Source organism: Engraulis encrasicolus, chromosome 9, assembly GCF_034702125.1.
Source record: "Engraulis encrasicolus isolate BLACKSEA-1 chromosome 9, IST_EnEncr_1.0, whole genome shotgun sequence".
NCBI lineage: Eukaryota > Metazoa > Chordata > Actinopteri > Clupeiformes > Engraulidae > Engraulis > Engraulis encrasicolus.
The window spans coordinates 52,632,622-52,649,975 of NC_085865.1; the positions used below are offsets into that span (position 1 = coordinate 52,632,622).

Genomic DNA, 17,354 nt, shown 5'->3' on the forward strand with positions numbered 1-17,354 from the left:
ATGGGCTGGCTTCTGGAGAGTGTCTAGGCCTACTGTATGGATCTAGTGGCAAAAATGTTTCGGTGCGCGACGAGATCCCGGTTATACGTTGTTGCTGTCCAACAACTATACCCTCAATGTGGTTAACTTAAGTTTCCCTACTCTACTCTATCGGGAGGAGACAAGACAGATTCAGCGTATGCATTTCAGGGACAACGCCAGGCCGTTTTAGATAGAACAGCGCATCGCAACGAACAGAAGATTTTCTGCGCAGCTCGTACCTATGTGCTCCAAACTATTCCAATGTACCTACGGTATTGCTCCAACAGCAACGATACTTCTAACATTTTGGCCGAATGGTGTAGTACTGCTTGTCTCTTTAGATTCAATGATTAACCAGTGAGGAAACAATAATTCACACAGTTTAACAATCCCGATATGACTATTTCTCGCTGTCCCATTTATAGACAAGAAACAAGACCATACAATTTTTAAGTTTTACTACTGTACAACATGTGCACTGGCACTGCAAACCAGGATGTACCCCTGCACTTAAGGCCTATATTGAAGGAAGCCACCTTTACAACAGATCTCACCTTCACTAGGTGCCCTGAAGTTTCTTTACAAAACTTGTCATATTTCATCTGAAACTGCATAACATTAAAATTATGCCGAGGGTCGAAAAATATGGCCTTATGGTTTCCCAACCCTGATCTAATGTTATGTAGGCTATTTTCTGCTAATTTCCAAGTAGCTTATTTATCTCTGCATTATTTCTTCATTGCACTTCAATGTGAATATCTGCTATTCGTTTTTTATTATATATTTTTAAAAAAGCTAATTTTTTTGATTACTGAGCATGGACAGGGTTATTACAAGTAGCCCAATGATAATGGGTTGGTCAAAAATTTTGCTCACAATGGTGTTAAAAGGTCTAAAAAAATGTCTGTTTGATTTACGGAATCCTGAATCGGAATCAAGAACCCTGATGAATTAAAATAGAGGGAAAATGCAAGAAAAATCTTCCTCATTACCCTCTTTCTTTCTTTTCTGTTACTTCTTATTATTCTCCCTCCCTTTCTGCAGCAAAGCCAAGCACAGGGATGCGGATGACAGCAAGCGTCAGGAGAAGGCGGTGAAGACAGACATGTTGCCGGGGGACTCTGCACTGTGTTCCATGATCACGGAGGCAACTCAGTCCGTCCTGCCCCTCCAGGAGGAGAGGGAGCAGCACAAAGCCCTGGCTCTGTAAGTCCACCCAGTCAATACATACTGTACATCTTTGTGGAAACTGGCCCTCTGTGTCAGTGGTTCTCAAACGTTTTGAACAAACGCCCCCTTGGCCTCATCATGAGTCCTGCCGGTCCCTGTCTCTACATCTGTGACCGTTAGTGCCTCACTACCGGTGACTCTAGCTCTTGCCCCTGCAGGCTGATGTGTGGTGCCATGGGTGACCCTGTGAGCCTGTCTGTTCTATAACTGATCCCTGCCTCACTGACCTGTCTGTCCTCTCTCTCTCTCTCTCTCTCTCTCTCTCTCTCTCTCTCTCTCTCTCTCTCTCTCGCTCTCTCTCTCTCTCTCTCTCTCACTCTCTCTCTCTCTCTCTCTCTCTCTCTCTCTCTAGGCTGGTGTGTGGTGCCATGGGTGGTCCCGTTCCTGCTGAGCATCTGCATGAGTTCCCCTGGGAGCTGCACCTGAGCCAGCTGAAGCACGAGGAGCAGTCTAACGTGGTGCCGGTGGCCAAGATCAAGAAGGGCACCTACTGCCATAGAGCCTTGCTCTACAAGGTAATACTATATGCACTATACTGCCATAGAGCCCCGCTCTACAAGGTACTCTCCATCTAGACAAAAAAGGTTGGGAAACACTGATCTAGGTTACACATACTGCCACAGAGCCCTGCTCTACAAGATACTCACTACCTAGACGGCACTCATATTGCCACAAAGCCTGTAGCTACTGGCACCATGGATCCACCCTCCCACCATCACCATCACCACCACCAATACTGCTCTACAAAGCCAAAGTGCAGTAACTATATATTTTGTCCAAAAAATGTGTTTAGACTGAAAATGTATCTTCTGATAAAGCCGTGTGGTCCAAATGTGTCTCGTTTTAGAGATAGTTCTGTGTCAAATTTGCTGTAACTGTAATATCCAACCTAATACCAAGGCTTTGAAGGCATCTTTCTCAGTTTCAGTGTTCAGTGTTACTGCACTTTGCCTTTGGAGAGCAGAACCCTCCTTACAATACCCATCCCACTGCCCCTCAGCCCTCCATACCCGTGCCCCATGCTCCTCCATAGCCATCAAAGAACGTGTGTTGGAAATATTACTGGCTGGAAAATGCATTGGCCACGGTGTAGTACGGTCGTTGAGTGTTGAGGAGGCCAACGTACAGATGACTAGCCTGTGTGAAGACGCCAAACGCAGCTTTGTTGTCTCTCCTGGAGAGCTATCAGCCGTGGATGACAGAATGACACCGAGATCCCTCCCTTTGCCTCTGTCCCTGCATCCCCTCCCCACCCCAGCAAATGACTATGTGTGTGTGTGCGTGCATGAGTGTGTGGGAGTATGTCTGTGTGTGTGTGTGTGTGTGTGTGTGTGTGTGTGTGTGTGTGTGTGTGTGTGTGTGTGTGTGTGTGTCACTGTCCCCTGCACTTGTTACATCCAGTCCTGCACTTTGTACTGTTTTGGCACTGTGCAGCACTCTTCAGCATTGTGCTGTGCATTGCAGAGGACTATATTTATGTTTATTACACTCAATATACTGTTGTAATGATGTGTGTCAGAGTGTATTCACCTTTGTACATAGCTAAATACTTTCTCTCCACATGTTGTTGCACATGTTGTTGGTAACAAATTAACATTGCTATAGTTTAACCACTGGCATTTGAAATCTGATTACGTAAAAAACAGAAACATTTCTATGCACTGGGCGTATTTTTTGTCCTTCTCACATTTGCTGCTCAACGGTGTCATATTCTGTGTTATATTTCTGCCCTGAGTTGTAGTTCTAGTCATCACAAATGAATAAAGGGAATTTGTTCCTATCACTGTCTGTCTCTAGTTAATTAGTCTCTATGTGTGTGTGTGTGTGTGTGTGTGTGTGTGTGTGTGTGTGTGTGTGTGTGTGTGTGTTTGTGTGTGTGTGTAATATGTTTTGTTGTTGATTCCAGGCCCTGGCAGACAGGATTGGTCTAGGCTGCAGCCTGGTGCGTGGAGACTACAACCGGGCCTGGAACGAGGTCCTGATCACGGATGGCGCCGCCAAGCCTGACGGCAGCTACTGCCAACCCAGAACATACATAGTGGACCTCATGCACAACCCTGGAGAACTGCTGAGGAACAACTCACCTGCAGCCATTAAATATCAGTCCATATGAACCCACTGATTTTTTATACAACAGATATTTACTCAGATAGTATTAAAGATTGAAACGAAATGTGTGGTGAATCAATGTTACAGTTGTTTAAAAAATAATGTGTGATTGGTTTTCTTTTTCCACCAAATAAAAAAAAATGGCAAGTTGTCAAGGTTGTAAAGCTTGGTTACTGGGTGTACCTCTTTAACTGCTGAATGATTGCCTCTACCTGTATAAAGATAACTGGTTTCTCGATGTACCTGTATGATTCCTTATATGGACAATAATGGCCTCTACATGATAACTGTGTGTATGTGTCTGTGTCTGTGCGTGCGTGCGTGCCTTTCGATCTGCAACTACCCGTTGCCTGAACCATGCATTGTGATGCATTGCATATCTGTTCATTCTGCACTCACCCATCCACTCATTCCTCCATTAATTTATTCTGTTATCTACTTATTGGGCTATACATTGCCCTGGATAACCTAAATAGATAACTCGGCAGGTATTTACAGTGGCGCGCCGCGAAGTGCCATAAGAGTTCATTGTTTGTGCATGACCCATATCACTTATCTACGCGGAGTAGGTTTTGACCAGTCCTTACCACACGCTGGCGGTACGGGGAGAGGGGGGAGCTCCGTCTGAACACCAACACCTCGTTTTAAGTGCAACCGTGCGCACCACAAGGCTATTTTTCTGGTAACATCGTTTGGCGTATAGAACTGTGCAGCACACCATGTCACGTTTTCTTCTTCGTATTCCCTGTATTTTGCTCACCAGAGGAGCTACCTCAACCACCAAACCAGTATTATCACACAAGGGAGCTGCTCTTTTTCGTCCTATTCACACATGTTCAGGTAGGGTTTTTAAGGTCATAAATACCGATATTGTGCCATATTTTCTTTATACTTAATGCGTAATATTGCCTACAACACCCAATGTACTATTCTGCATGATTCCCTGTGGCAGGTGCGTGCATCATCTGCCGGGTACAAAGGGGCTGTAAGCTATATAATTGCTTATTTCCGGCGGCTAATGAACATATTTGGGATAGCTGAAGTTTTTCATAACGGAACAGCACGACGGCATCGCTTGCTTTCATCGCCTGCCGGAGGTGCCAGACAAATTTGGGCAACATGTTCAGCCACGGCAATACTCGCTCTCGTCCCCTTTCTTTAGAAACTTGGAAGACTTCGGTGAAGAGGCTTGAAAACTTATTCTCGGTCGTGTCAAAGCATGCCAGCAAAGATATTAAACAATTTGAAACACTTCGTATAAAATGTCGATTAAAGTGAAGATTATTAATGTGGCAGAATGCGCATTTTACGCGCTTTTTGCAATCGGTAGAATGTGGGATACTTTGTCGGTGTTGGTTCATGTCTGCAACAGATGAACAGGATTGACCATTCACCAAATTAGGTAAACGTGTTCCTTTATTGTGAGGAAAATACCCAACGAAACGTTTCATTAACGTTATTACCATAGGCCCTATTGTGCTATTGAATAGGCTGTTGCGGCTCTGCAGAACGCACCATCAGAGCCCTCTTGCCAGGACTTGGGCACAGCTTATACCAAGAGGTTGGGAGCTAGGGCCAGGAGAATCACGCTCGCAGGATGCCTCACACCGAAACACCAACCTCTTCACTCTGCTCAACTCAGGCAGACGACTGTCATGCGCCAACAGAAACACTGGGAAAGAGGGGTTTTTTTATCCTCGTTTTTAGACTTCTAAACACTGCACATTTTAAATAACCTTTTGTTTTATTACTTATTTTATTTATTTGTATGCAGAGCTTATGACCATTCCATCATTTCACTACATGTAATAGGGTTAGGCCTATATGCAGGCCTATGTGACAAATAAAACTCTTGAACTTGAACTTGGTCAAAAATGGTCAGTGGCTCTGGAGGAAACTTCCCTTATTGATATGGTCCAACTTGGATTGGGTAGCCTATGCCGAATAGTGGGCCATGTGCGTGAAACCAGTTGGAGCCTATTCAGTGACAGGTTGTTGGATAACCTCCCATTTCCTCAAACAGTGTTAGGAGTGACACATTACAAACATAATTCTAATTACTGTTACAATGCTAACTTAAGTTACAAAACATTTTACTGTAACCCGGACTTTAATGGTGTTCAGTGTGGTGGGCCAGAAAGAAGCTATTGCACTCTGCTTCTTTTTACTCTGCATGCAGCCAAAACACCTCCTGGATGGGAGGTGAAAGAGTTATGACTCATGAGCTTGATTTGCACTCTGCTTGATTTGCACTATTCTAATATAACATATTACTTTGAAAAGATAGTAACATGTTATCAGTAATGCATTACCGTTTTTGAATAACTTGCCCAGCACTGTCCTTAGCCTACATATGTTTTGTTCAGGTTTGCGGTCTCTAACCCGCTATGATGAGAGCACAGACTGGCAGAAGAAGCTGTCCCCAGAGCAGTATGTGGTGACCCGGGAGAAGGGCACTGAAGTGGTAAGTAGAGTAGTGGATCATGCACACACCCCACAGCATGTAGCAACATTTCATTTAATCACTATTACATTGAATGTTATTAGCAATACTACCGGCTGCGCTGATTCACTAAACTCTTCTTTGTGTTCCACTTGTCTGTGCTTTTCTCAGCCGTTCAGTGGAGTGTACCTGAACCATAATGAAGCTGGCATGTACCACTGTGTGTGCTGCGACTCACCCCTCTTCAGGTAATCATATCGCCCTCTAAATGTCCATCATGCTGTAAACAATTAGTATTTATTTAATTATCACTATACTATGCTCAATGTGAATTACTGTATCACTCATAGGTCTACTATCTGCAGGGTTTAGCACTTCCTCTTCTGATCCAAAGGGCAAAACACAACAACATAAGTGTGGATAGTAGAAAGACTGAATGGCTATGGACATGGCAAACCCTCTTAGCACAATGTCCAGTGAGCAAATAAGTTCATATCAAGCCCTGAATTTGTGTAATGGATTTCTCTTAATGCACAGCACTATGAAGATGAATTACAACAACGTTAAATACTTTGAATTTTACTAATGAATTTTATTTCTCAATTATTGCATAGTCCAGCTCACTAGAAGTGAAGTAACTGCTGCACTCTGTGTGTGATGAAATACATGCATGTATCAGTAGTACAAATGGTCAGCCATGTCATTCATGTCGCAACGCTGCAGCTCAGAGTCCAAGTATGACTCGGGGACGGGCTGGCCGTCCTTCAAGCATGCCCACGGCGCATGGGAGCGGGACGAGAGCCACGCCAGCATCATCCGTCGCCCCGACAACTCCCTGGGCCATTCGGCAACGGAGGTGCTCTGCAAACACGTGAGTGAGCTGAGCATGCAAGGACAGATTATTACATGGGCCTACCGGGCCCAGAGCCAGGGGCCCAATAGCCAAAGGGGCCCTGAAGGCCAAGCCTCTATATTTCGTCTTTCATATTGTGTTAAAATCACACTTTTAACAACTTTATTTTCAAATTTATACATACCCTTATTTAGACATTCAAATGTAGGCATACCCCCGAACAACATTGGGTCCCTAACATCTGGCCTGAAACCCTAAATCTTTTTGTATACTAGCAACATGCATGGAGGGGGGCGGCCTGAGACTTTTATATCACATTACATTACATTATTACGATTGTAGTTTGTCTCTCTTATTCTTAACACACTCCCTCATTCACACATTTAGATTGACCATGTATGTCATTATAAAGAGAATAAGTCAACATTTCAGACACAGCCAGAGCTTGGTAGATACCCATAGGCATTTCTGACTTTTCCATATCTGGATATAAATATTGACCCAAATTCTGATCCAAAAATCGATGTGTGCTTTAGACTTGACTGCAAATACTGACCCACCATGATCCACACTTCTTAGGCTGTCTATTATAAATATTTATTGTATTGAACTGTATTGTATATTGTGCTATATGTTTACTAAAAATGTTATGTGTAGTATGTGTGTAGTAGAGAGATGAGATAAACGAGAGTGAAATTACTCTAACACTGAACATGAAAGTATACTTAGCTCAGAGGTCCCCAACCCTTTCCAACTTGGGGGCCCACTTGAAATGTTCTTAAAAGTTCAGGGCCCACCTCTAAATAAATAGTCAACAGCAGCACACACACGCAAAATATTATTTTGATTTATAAAAACTGATTTCAAGGCCCACTTGGGAAACTGGCCCCGACCCACAGTTTGAGAATCACTGACTTAGCCCATAAAGCTGATTCTACTTCTGTTGTGTTGTGGCAGTGCGACGCCCACCTTGGTCACGTGTTTGAAGACGGCCCAGAGCCCACCGGAGAGAGGTTCTGCATCAACAGTGTGGCTCTAAACTTTAAACCCAAGGCAAAGTAATGGACACCATCGACCAATACAAGCAAGCAAAATAAGCTCCAAAAATGTTTTCAAACATGTCTCAGCCTGTGTGTTGAGTGTTCGTGTCTGTATGTGAAGCTAACTGAAAGCATTTTAACAAGGTAGTTTTACTGTTCTTTGTGTGATTCTTTCTGAGAGATGGTTAATTTTTCAATAACATGTCAATACTATTGGGATGATGTCAATAAAGGTTGTGTTTTATCTTTTAAATGTGTGCTGACCTGTCTGTTGTTCTAGTTCAAGGTTCATTTCATGTGAGTTTTACAGTCTACCAACTAACTGCAAACGAACTGCATCAGCAACTATAGAGCTTGAAGGAAAGAAAAACATTTTTCTAGTCACTGAAGTTCATACCTATACCTATATTTCTTATTTAATTATTTTCCTTTTTGATAAGAAACAATGGATGTAAGCTATCAGTTTGAATGCTGTGAAAGGCACCATCAAACAATGAAATGTATTATTGTTGTTATATATTTCTTCAATCATTAAAACCAGTTATTTTTGTAGCCATAATGATCCATTTCAAATAATATGTCCAGTCCACAGTAGGCTTGAGTTAATGATGAATCCAGTGTGTAAGGGTCGGTCAGTGGACTTCCCAATGTGTGTCAACAGCTAATCGCTGACACAACAGACAACTGAGGAGGGGGAGACCAGGACACATTACTACACTGGCCTACCGGGCCCAGGTCCAGGGGCCCAAGAGCCAAGGGGGCCCTTGAGCCCAAACCTCTGCGCTACAAACAAAAAACAAAACAAAAAACACTTCATTATTGGTCTATATTTATGTTCTCATATTGTGTATTGCACTTTTAACTGTCGTATTTTCACATTTTCTCGGGGGACAACATATTCACTAAACAAAACACCCAACACTTTTGGAACCCTGTGATGCCATAGAGGGGAGGGGGGTGCTTTCCTGTTGTGTGGCCCAGGGGCCCATGGAGTCATGATCCATCCCTGGGGGGAAAGGGATGTTCTGGGAAATGACTAGGTGAAGGCAGGAACTTAAACACACAAATACACATAGACGTTGACACACACACACACACGCTGTGTTGAATTTTGGTCTTCTCATCGCAGCACACTACACTAAGGAAGTGGTCAAGTCAAGACAGCTTTTATTGTCAGTATTTTATCAGAGGAAGCATAAGGGCATGGGGCAGCAGGGGATAGCCGTTACGGTGGTGGTCCTATGTGGACTAGCGGCCATGACTCAAGCTGTGGCCATGAGAATGAGGAGTCAGGAGGGCCGAGCGGGGAAACAGCAGAGGGACAACCCCATTGACAAGATCACTGCTGCCCCCAACCTCAACCTCAACCAGGTACAGCTCCTTTTTCTTGTTCATTAAAGATATGTTTTTGGGCTTGTGTGCCTTTATTTAGGACAGGACAGCGGGGGAGTTTGACAGGAAATGAGTGGGAACAGAGGGAGATGGGGAAGGATCGGAAAACGACCTCCAGCCGGGATTGAACCCGATTTGCTTAGCTCACTGTGCCAAAATGACATACGTTGAGGGCATTGTCATATAAGTCATGTCTGTCCACAAGTGAGGAGGAGTACAAGATTTCGCTCTCTATTTAACACGTGAGACTAATCTATTCAATACCTCATCTTGTTGCAATATTTTCTGTTGCCCAATCATAGCTGATAGGGGCCTCTAGGCAGCAGCCATATCTCACATAATTGATCCAGCCATGTTTGTGTCATGGATGATACCTACTGTCAGCCGTTAAGCCTCCCAGCCTGAGACCAGTGAGTACAGTACTGACTGTCTATCTAGCTCAGTGGTTCTCAACCTTTTTTGAAGAAATGCCCTCCTGACCTCATCATAAGCATGCCAATGCCCCCCTAACCTCATCATAATACGTGTCATCTGCCATGAAAAGGGGGATCTTCTCCATGGTCCGCCATTTTGAATTTTTTTGACATTTTTAGCTGCAAAACTTACTGTACTTTGGTCATACTAGTAAATACTGGTTTATTATTTAGTAAACATTCATGAAAAGATCAAATTTGGTAATAGGCAGCACAGTTTCAATGAGCAGCATAGTTGCAGTACCCATTCTGACCACATTCTACACTGCACACCTTTAAAGATTATGAACACAGCATAGCTAACCAATAATACTTTTCAGTCCATGCAGTCTATCCTCTAGTGGTGCTGTAATTCAAAGCCCACATGGGAAACTCCCATTTTTATTGTGACACAGCGCTCCACAGCACACAAGTGCATACTGCACACAACAAAATTACATTTATGCCTCACCCATACAAGGCCCCAAACGGTGCCCCAAAGGAGCAGTGCAGAGGGACGGTACCATGCCCAGGGTACATCAGTCATGGAGGAGGATGGGGGAGAGCACTGCTTAATTACTTGCTCCACCAACCTGGAAGGTCGGGAGTCAAACCAGCAGCCTTTGAGCTACAAGTCTAACTCCCTAACTTCTTACCCATGACTGCCCTCATTTGTGTCTCCCAGATGGCTGGCAAATGGTATCTGCTCAGCGTTGCCTCTAAATGCCCTCACCTGTTGGAGAACGGCTTCAAGGTGGAGAGCACCATCATCTCCCTCACGCCTCCTACCACCACTGATGGGCCTCTACTGGTGAGCACGCTGAGGAAACTGTAAGTACATCTTATGGCCACAAGGGAGCGCTTTAAGTCTCTTCCTGAACAGCATCACGCCATCTGGGAATGGGAGAGGGGATTACAGTATGATGGTGATTCATCTGTTTGATGTCTGATTGTCTGATAAATTCAAATAAACATTGTAACACTGTAAAGAAGACATATTTTGACTTTCAAACCACTGAATTTGAATAATTCAGCAGTGACCGAGGTATGAATATGTGGTCAAAAATAGATTGATGTGACTAAAGTTGTGAAGATCTCAAATCATAAACTCCTATTTAAATAAACAGCCACATGGCAATGTGTGACCAACAAAAAAAATGCATGCCTTGGACCATTGTGTGTGTGTGTCATACTAGTGTGTGCTGCAAATTCACAGTTCAATGTCACAAGTCCAAAGTGCTTTTCATGAAAATATCAAGTCATGTCTTCAAGGCACAGTGTTAAACAAGAGTGAAAGTGTTGTTTGCCTTCAGACGACTAGTTTACCAACACGACTGACGTAAGGGTTTGTGGTTTCACATGGCAGCCAGTAGCCACAACCAAAAATTGCCAAAGTCTTGCATAAGCCTTATTTTTACTCTCCGGTTGCTATGAAGAGCACGTTGTCCTCACCTTCACAAACAAACTCGGAGATACATAGCTATAGTACCATTTAGTGGTTGGGTAAGTGCTCCCTCCATCGCCAATTCTTCATCCTCCCACTTTTCCTTGAATGACCAGTTATCAAACTTTGGTGTGGTCTGAAAGCAGAGGGAAAGTTACACTTACACAATGTCCGAGGGTGGACAGAAGAATCATCTCCCTAAACATAAGATGGCCAAGCCATCATGCCATATCATTGGAATAGTTAAGCACCTATTTTTTTGTTTTTTTGTTTTGTTTTAGGGGCTTTTATGCCTTTATGACAGGATAGTATGAAATGCTGACAGGAAGAGAGAGATGGGGGAAGATTGGGAAATTACCGCGTCCAGACTCGATCCGGGGTGGCATGAAAGCCCATATGTGGGGGGCTCAGCGTGCTGTGCCACAGTGCCCCCATTTTAGCACCTAATAAATGGTCTACACAGACTCTAGAACTTACTGCAAACGCCTTATTGAAATAGTTTTATATTTGAGGAGTTTATAGTTGGAATATGGGTACATGCACTAGTTTAGTGTAAATGTTTGTAGTGGTAGTCATGAACATGTGTGCAGTATACTTGTCAACTTACAAATGTATGTAGAAATGTAATAAAGAATGAATATTAGCATTATTTATACTATAATTATTATAGTAGTTTACATTATAATTAGTACAATTATTATAATGATAATCTTGAATAATTATTCATGTGATACTTGTTGTTTCAGTAATCAACAGTGTTGGGAGATCCAGCAGGAGTACCAGGCTACCCAAACCAAGGGGAGGTTCTTGATGGCACGTAAGCATGGGATACATTACATTACATTACACTTATCTGACGCTTTTATCCAAAGCCACTGACAAAGTTATTTACAGGGTATTGGTTACAGTCCCTGGAGCAATGTGGGGTTAGATGCCTTGCTGAAGGGCACTTAAGTCATGGAGAGAGGTGTAGAGATTGGTAAGAGTGGAATTCAAACCTGCAACCTTAAGACCACCTCCTTAACCATTACAGCTGCCCACATAGCATGGCAGACAGATGCAAACACTGCAATCACAAGTCATTGCTCTCACAGTTCCTGCAGAGATAGCTCTTGTCACCTACTCGCTATTGAGCTCACAACACCTTGGATCAACAAAAGAGGGCCATTGGCCAGCAGGATCTCAGGATCCCAGGATCCCAGACTGTTTTCCCTTTATCATGCAACTACTAAATCACACAGTTGACAATAATACATGTGATAAAGAGTGATTGGAATCCCATTGGCATTTAAAAAAGGCCTTTCAAACTCCAGAGAGAATACTAGATGCATTTCTCTTGACAGACATTTTATGTCCCAGAGACAAAGACGATTATGTCCCAAAGAGGTTCAAATGTATATGAAATCCCAATGAAATGACAAACTCTTTTATATTTAAATCAATTACACACATAAGGAATAACAAGAGAATGTGTCTTCTGACAGTTAAATCAGTTTTCAATCACTATTTGATTAAAAATGTCACTCTTTTTGTTGTTCCTATTGTTGTTTTGTTGTCATTTTTGTTGTCTTATGTCACAGACAAAAATGAAAGAAAAAACATTGATGTGGTGATTAGTGAGACGGACCACAGCTCGTACGCCATATTGTTCTATCAAAGGAACGGAGAAATGTCTCTAAAATTGTACGGTAGGTACCTGTAAAATGCTGTTTCTCAAGATTCACAGCCACTCAGGTCAACTGATCAAAGCAGCCAAATGATTCAAGTTACAATCAACTATAAACTTCTTTTTAGAGTTTAAACTTTTTCTTGTTGTCTGACCCAGCGGCCCATCCCTGGGTATATAAACAAGTGCATGCACACCCATTGATTTTGTGGCATGGGTTCCACATTTTTAAGCAATAATAGGCTAATAACTGTTGCTGGGTTAGTGAGTTGACTGATATTGGTGTGTGTGTGTGTGTGTGTGTGTGTGTGTGTGTGTGTGTGTGTGTGTGTGTGTGTGTGTGTGTGTGTGTGTCTCTCTCTCTCTCTCTCTCTCTCTCTCTCTCTCTCTCTCTCTCTCTCTCTCTCTCAGGTCGATCTCGAAAAGTCCCAGACTCAGTTGCTGATAAATTTGAGGAGATAGCTGCAAAACAGAATCTCGGCCTGGACTATGTCTTTCAGTTCCCCGATTACAGTGAGTTTCCATCATCGCAAATGCCCACAGGAGAAAAAAATGTCATAAGAACTTCGGACCACAAATTCCTCACATTGTGCAGTCATGTCTTGTATTTCAATACCAGTCCTGTCTGTGTCCTGAGACCAAAGAAACCTGTGTTCCCAGTTATTTTGTATGCCTAGTACATATGAACAAATTGACAATAAAGCTGACTTTTGACTTTCAGACCAGATTTATGAAGCCAACTGATTGTAACATTGTCTTCACTTTCAGGTTTTTGTGAAACTTCTGACAAAGATCACATACTTGGTAAGACAGTACTAAAGTTTATATGATACTTTTTTTAATTGAGGTGAACACTGTAATTTCCAAGATTCTTTCATGAAACGTCATATTTCATGTGAAGCTGCATAACATTAAAAATATATTGAGGGCTGGATAAAACAGCTTCAAGGGCCGTAAACAGCCCTCCAGACATAGGTTCCCCGGCCCTGGGTTAGGGTTATGGTCAGATTTGTAACTCAAAGGTAGCTGGTTCAACTCCTGACCCACCTGGTTGTGGGTGTGGGTGTGTGTGTGTGTGGGGGGGGGGGAGACCAGCAATCTTGCCCATCCTCCTCCATGACTGAAGTACCCTCGAGCATGGTACAGTCCCTGCTGCTCCCTTGAGGAGCCGTTTTGTTGCTGCTCCCTTGCATGGGCAAGGCATAAATGCAATTTCGTTGTGTGCATTCAGATAGGGCCCATGGCCTTACTTGTTTGTGGCAGGCCTGTTTTGTGTGACTTATAGGACGTGATAAATAAAGCTATGCACTCAATCGTACTATTTTGGTTGATTCAGTGCAAAGGACAATAACTTTTGTCCTTGTACAACAAAATGGCATTTTGGTAAGATCGAATGACGTGTGCGCTTTTTGTGCGTTCAGACCAGGTGGCGTACTCGAGAGAAAGGGGTTGAAAAGAATCCTACTGTTTGCAAGAAGTTCTAGTCTACTAGACATTATCATGATTGTGTTAAATAGGCTACACGTGGGTTTTAAGTAATCCTTATCGAGGAGCACGGGACGGCGTGAGGTGTCGAGTTACCTCTCGGCCGCAGAGGAAGGGGGGAAAGAGATTGGCGCGCCAGATTTTGGGGGGAGGCCAGACACCTCTCCAGCCAACCTCTTTTGTCAGGAGCATACCCCCATTTTCTTCATCGTAGGCGGGACGCACTCTTTGTCGTTGTTACATAACTCTTTCTACCGAACTTAAGTAACACGCCATGTGAAATTAAGTAATACACAAAGCGCACGTGGAAATTCAATAGCATTATTATATAGGCCTATTTTGTTCATGGTGATTTCCCCCCTTGCTGCTTGTAGAGCATTTTGGTCAGCTCTCATTGTTGTTTTAAATGTCTTTTATAAATAATAGTAGTAGTAATAATAATAATACATAATAATAATAATAAAATATTAATAATATACCTAATAATAACAATAATAATTATGGCATTGCGTATTGTTTTTTTCTGTCTTTTTTCAGTCATGTGATGGACCATTGTTTCTGATATGGAGGACTTTCTTAGACTGTTTTTCTGAAGAACTTGAACGATGAAAATGTTACCTCGAAGAATTTTAACGAAGACGTTACTGGTTTTGCACCGATGGGAAAATAACAAATGCAACACGTGTTTTTGCTGCATGTTTAATGCAAGACTCTTCTGTGCAAATGTACAGTAATTCAATCGCGAAACTACACTTGAACGTCATCGCGTGCTCATGCAGTCAAAGCCCCCAAGGCATTAGTAATTACGGTACTTTAATTTGCAAAGAAAAAAGAGGGAAACCTGCCATGGCCTCGTCTCACCCCTAAGAGGAGAGGGCGAAAAAAGTAGAAGTTGAGCACCCCACATCAGCATTCTCAGAATCCCAACCCGTTCCCCCAATCCCTACACCGCTTGGTTTGCAAGACTCTGCTTGTTTGTTCAGCAATGTTGGTTACACAACTACAGGACACTTTTATAATCCCAATGTCTCCAATGGGCATATTTGTTTTATAATGTCATAGGCCGTTTAGCCTCCTGTCTTATTAAGTGTTTTGCTGTTTATTTTAATTCGGACCAGTTCAGTGCTGAGATGCATTCCATGTAATGTATAAACTGTGCTGTTTGTGTTTATGCTGTGAAATACATAGTCTTTTGCAACTGCACATGTCTCTGCAACGTGCGTAATTTCACAAAGGAAATGGGAACCATGAAAACCTGCTGCTTATTCATCACAAAATTCTATCGCCCCTCAGAAAGCTCTAGGCTCTGTTCAGGGCAAACATGCTCTGGCTGGAATGGGGGTGAGGGGGGGATTGGGCCAATTCATGCCCCTCAGCTATCGCCTGAGTGTAGCTAGCATGGTCCCCATTCACAGGTTGTGTAACGATGGCAATTTGCATGAGCGCATAACCGCTCCGGACCGGGGTGCGGCTATGGGTACCGAGAGAGGGGAGGGTGTGGGAGTGTGAAGTGCAGGGGGGCTGTCCTCCTTGTGTGAATAAAAGAGGAGCCGACGTGGGTTACCATCACATCTCCTGCGCTGTTCTGCTCGACATCATCCAGCTCCGTCGGACCCCTTCAAGTAGTACGCAACACAGCAAGATGACTGCCATGCTGAGGCTGATGGGGGTGCTCCTGTGCTCCATCTTCGCCGCTGCAGACGTGATGCCCATGGCCGACTTTGATCTGCAGAAGGTGAGATTACGCGCTGACCAGAGCGCGCTTTACGCACATAGCTAACCCGTAGACTTGTTTGCTTTACGCACAGAGCCCTCTCTGATGGAGAGATTGCGGTTGTGTGCATTTCAGGACATGGAGACGTATTAATCTCAACACGCACTCTTCATGGTACAGATTAGGTTTCAATGCATGGCTTACGTTTCCAAAAATCTAACCTGTAACTTTCTACTCTTTGGGTTCCTTTGCAGATGGCCGGTAAATGGTACATGATTGGCTTCGCCACAAACTCCCAGTGGTTTGTGAACCACAAGGACAACATGAAAATGGGCACAGCCATGATTACTCCCACCGCTGGAGGAGACATGGACCTCGCCTATGCCAACGCCAAGTAAGTGTTGACTGCGTGCGTAATTTGGATCATTTTTTTTCCATTGATCACGTGTGTAGAAGTATCGGCATACTGCAAATCCCAATTTTTCGTGCACCAAACTGCACAGCTTGCGCAATCTCAGGGATATTTTTTAATGAGTCTTTAATGAATGACTTTTTTGTATTTTTCTCAGCGCCGATGGGACTTGCTGGAGGATGACGCACCTCGCCAAAAAGACAGAGACCCCCGGCCGCTTCATTTTCCACAGCCAGCGTGAGTATTTGTTGTGTTTCTTTGTTTGTTTGTTTTTGCAGCGTGCAGGGCACTAGAACTGTAAGCTACTATTGTCACCAAATGCTGAGCAACAAACTTGTTATATAGCTCGCTCTCTCCCTCCCTCACTGTGCAACACTGTTGTTTTCGCAGGCTGGAATAACGACAATGACATGCGTGTGGTTGATGCCAATGACCAGTTTGCCCTGGTGCACACCATCAAGACTAAAGACGGCGTGTCAGAAGTCCTGAATAAACTTTACGGTAAGGACTGACTTAGTTAGGCCTATTAAAATAACGATGAAACACTGTTCAAGTGAGGCCATTGGCAATTGTGTTGCGGTCAAGCTAAACGTCATCATGTTTATTGCAGGACGCAGCCCTGACGCGAGCGCTGAATTGATCGAGAAATTCACACAGTTCAGCTTGGAGACGGGTATCATGGCCGACAACATCGCTATCCTGCCTCCCAATGGTAAATTTGACATAATCTCTAAATGAACCATGCCGATGCACTTTGACCTGGCGACTTGTTGTCGATAAATAATGTTGTTTTCCTTTTCTTCTCAGGTGAATGCTAATCATCCCGGATCATGATCATCAAAGCTTGGCGACAGGGTTACACACATGGCTGCACCTTCGCATCCCGCACTGTTACATTTCTCACCTCCCCTGTTTGTTGATATGTTTTTTTCGATTTTGACTGCAAATTATCGTGTTTTCTATGATTTTTATGTACATTTGAAATGTTTTTGCTGATATTAAACAAAGTTGGTGTAAAAAAAGAACCTACACATATCTGTGTTATGGCTTATTGAATGTCTCACAGTAATTAATTCGGCATGGTGACCAGACA

The 17,354-nt window shown here is 43.3% G+C and overlaps 4 protein-coding genes across 6 annotated transcripts in view; all 4 read left to right on the plus strand.

The window, feature by feature from the left end:
* Positions 1–3,511, plus strand: part of armc3 (armadillo repeat containing 3) — a 33,373-nt gene extending 29,862 nt beyond the window's left edge. The window contains exons 15-17 of the mRNA XM_063207367.1: positions 1,066–1,227; positions 1,604–1,766; positions 3,158–3,511. Coding sequence (XP_063063437.1) covers positions 1,066–1,227; positions 1,604–1,766; positions 3,158–3,364 — 532 coding nt within the window. The 3' untranslated portion in view covers positions 3,365–3,511. The remainder of the gene's footprint in view (positions 1–1,065; positions 1,228–1,603; positions 1,767–3,157) is intronic.
* Positions 3,512–3,926: 415 nt separating this feature from the next.
* msrb2 (methionine sulfoxide reductase B2) lies at positions 3,927–7,949 on the plus strand. The gene is made up of 5 exons (XM_063207368.1): positions 3,927–4,200; positions 5,727–5,824; positions 5,975–6,051; positions 6,527–6,674; positions 7,614–7,949. The coding sequence occupies exons 1-5, from the start codon at positions 4,080–4,082 to the stop codon at positions 7,716–7,718; spliced, it is 549 nt and encodes a 182-aa protein (XP_063063438.1). The 5' UTR covers positions 3,927–4,079; the 3' UTR covers positions 7,719–7,949.
* An 820-nt stretch (positions 7,950–8,769) lies between these two features.
* Positions 8,770–15,338, plus strand: c8g (complement component 8, gamma polypeptide). Of its 3 annotated transcripts, XM_063207371.1 has the most exons (7): positions 8,770–9,067; positions 10,226–10,371; positions 11,731–11,801; positions 12,565–12,672; positions 13,062–13,163; positions 13,419–13,454; positions 14,673–15,338. In XM_063207371.1, exons 1-7 carry the CDS (start codon positions 8,900–8,902, stop codon positions 14,678–14,680), a joined length of 639 nt encoding a protein of 212 aa, XP_063063441.1. In that variant the 5' UTR covers positions 8,770–8,899; the 3' UTR covers positions 14,681–15,338. The 3 variants fall into 3 exon arrangements, with proteins under 3 accessions (XP_063063441.1, XP_063063440.1, XP_063063442.1); XM_063207370.1 differs by lacking the exon at positions 14,673–15,338 and having other exon boundaries at positions 13,419–13,495; XM_063207372.1 differs by lacking the exons at positions 13,419–13,454; positions 14,673–15,338 and adding an exon at positions 13,372–13,409.
* A 315-nt stretch (positions 15,339–15,653) lies between these two features.
* Positions 15,654–17,290, plus strand: LOC134455982 (lipocalin-like). Its single transcript, XM_063207374.1, has 6 exons — positions 15,654–15,870; positions 16,104–16,243; positions 16,419–16,498; positions 16,652–16,762; positions 16,872–16,973; positions 17,069–17,290. The coding sequence occupies exons 1-6, from the start codon at positions 15,778–15,780 to the stop codon at positions 17,077–17,079; spliced, it is 537 nt and encodes a 178-aa protein (XP_063063444.1). The 5' UTR covers positions 15,654–15,777; the 3' UTR covers positions 17,080–17,290.
* The last annotated feature ends 64 nt before the right edge of the window (positions 17,291–17,354 follow it).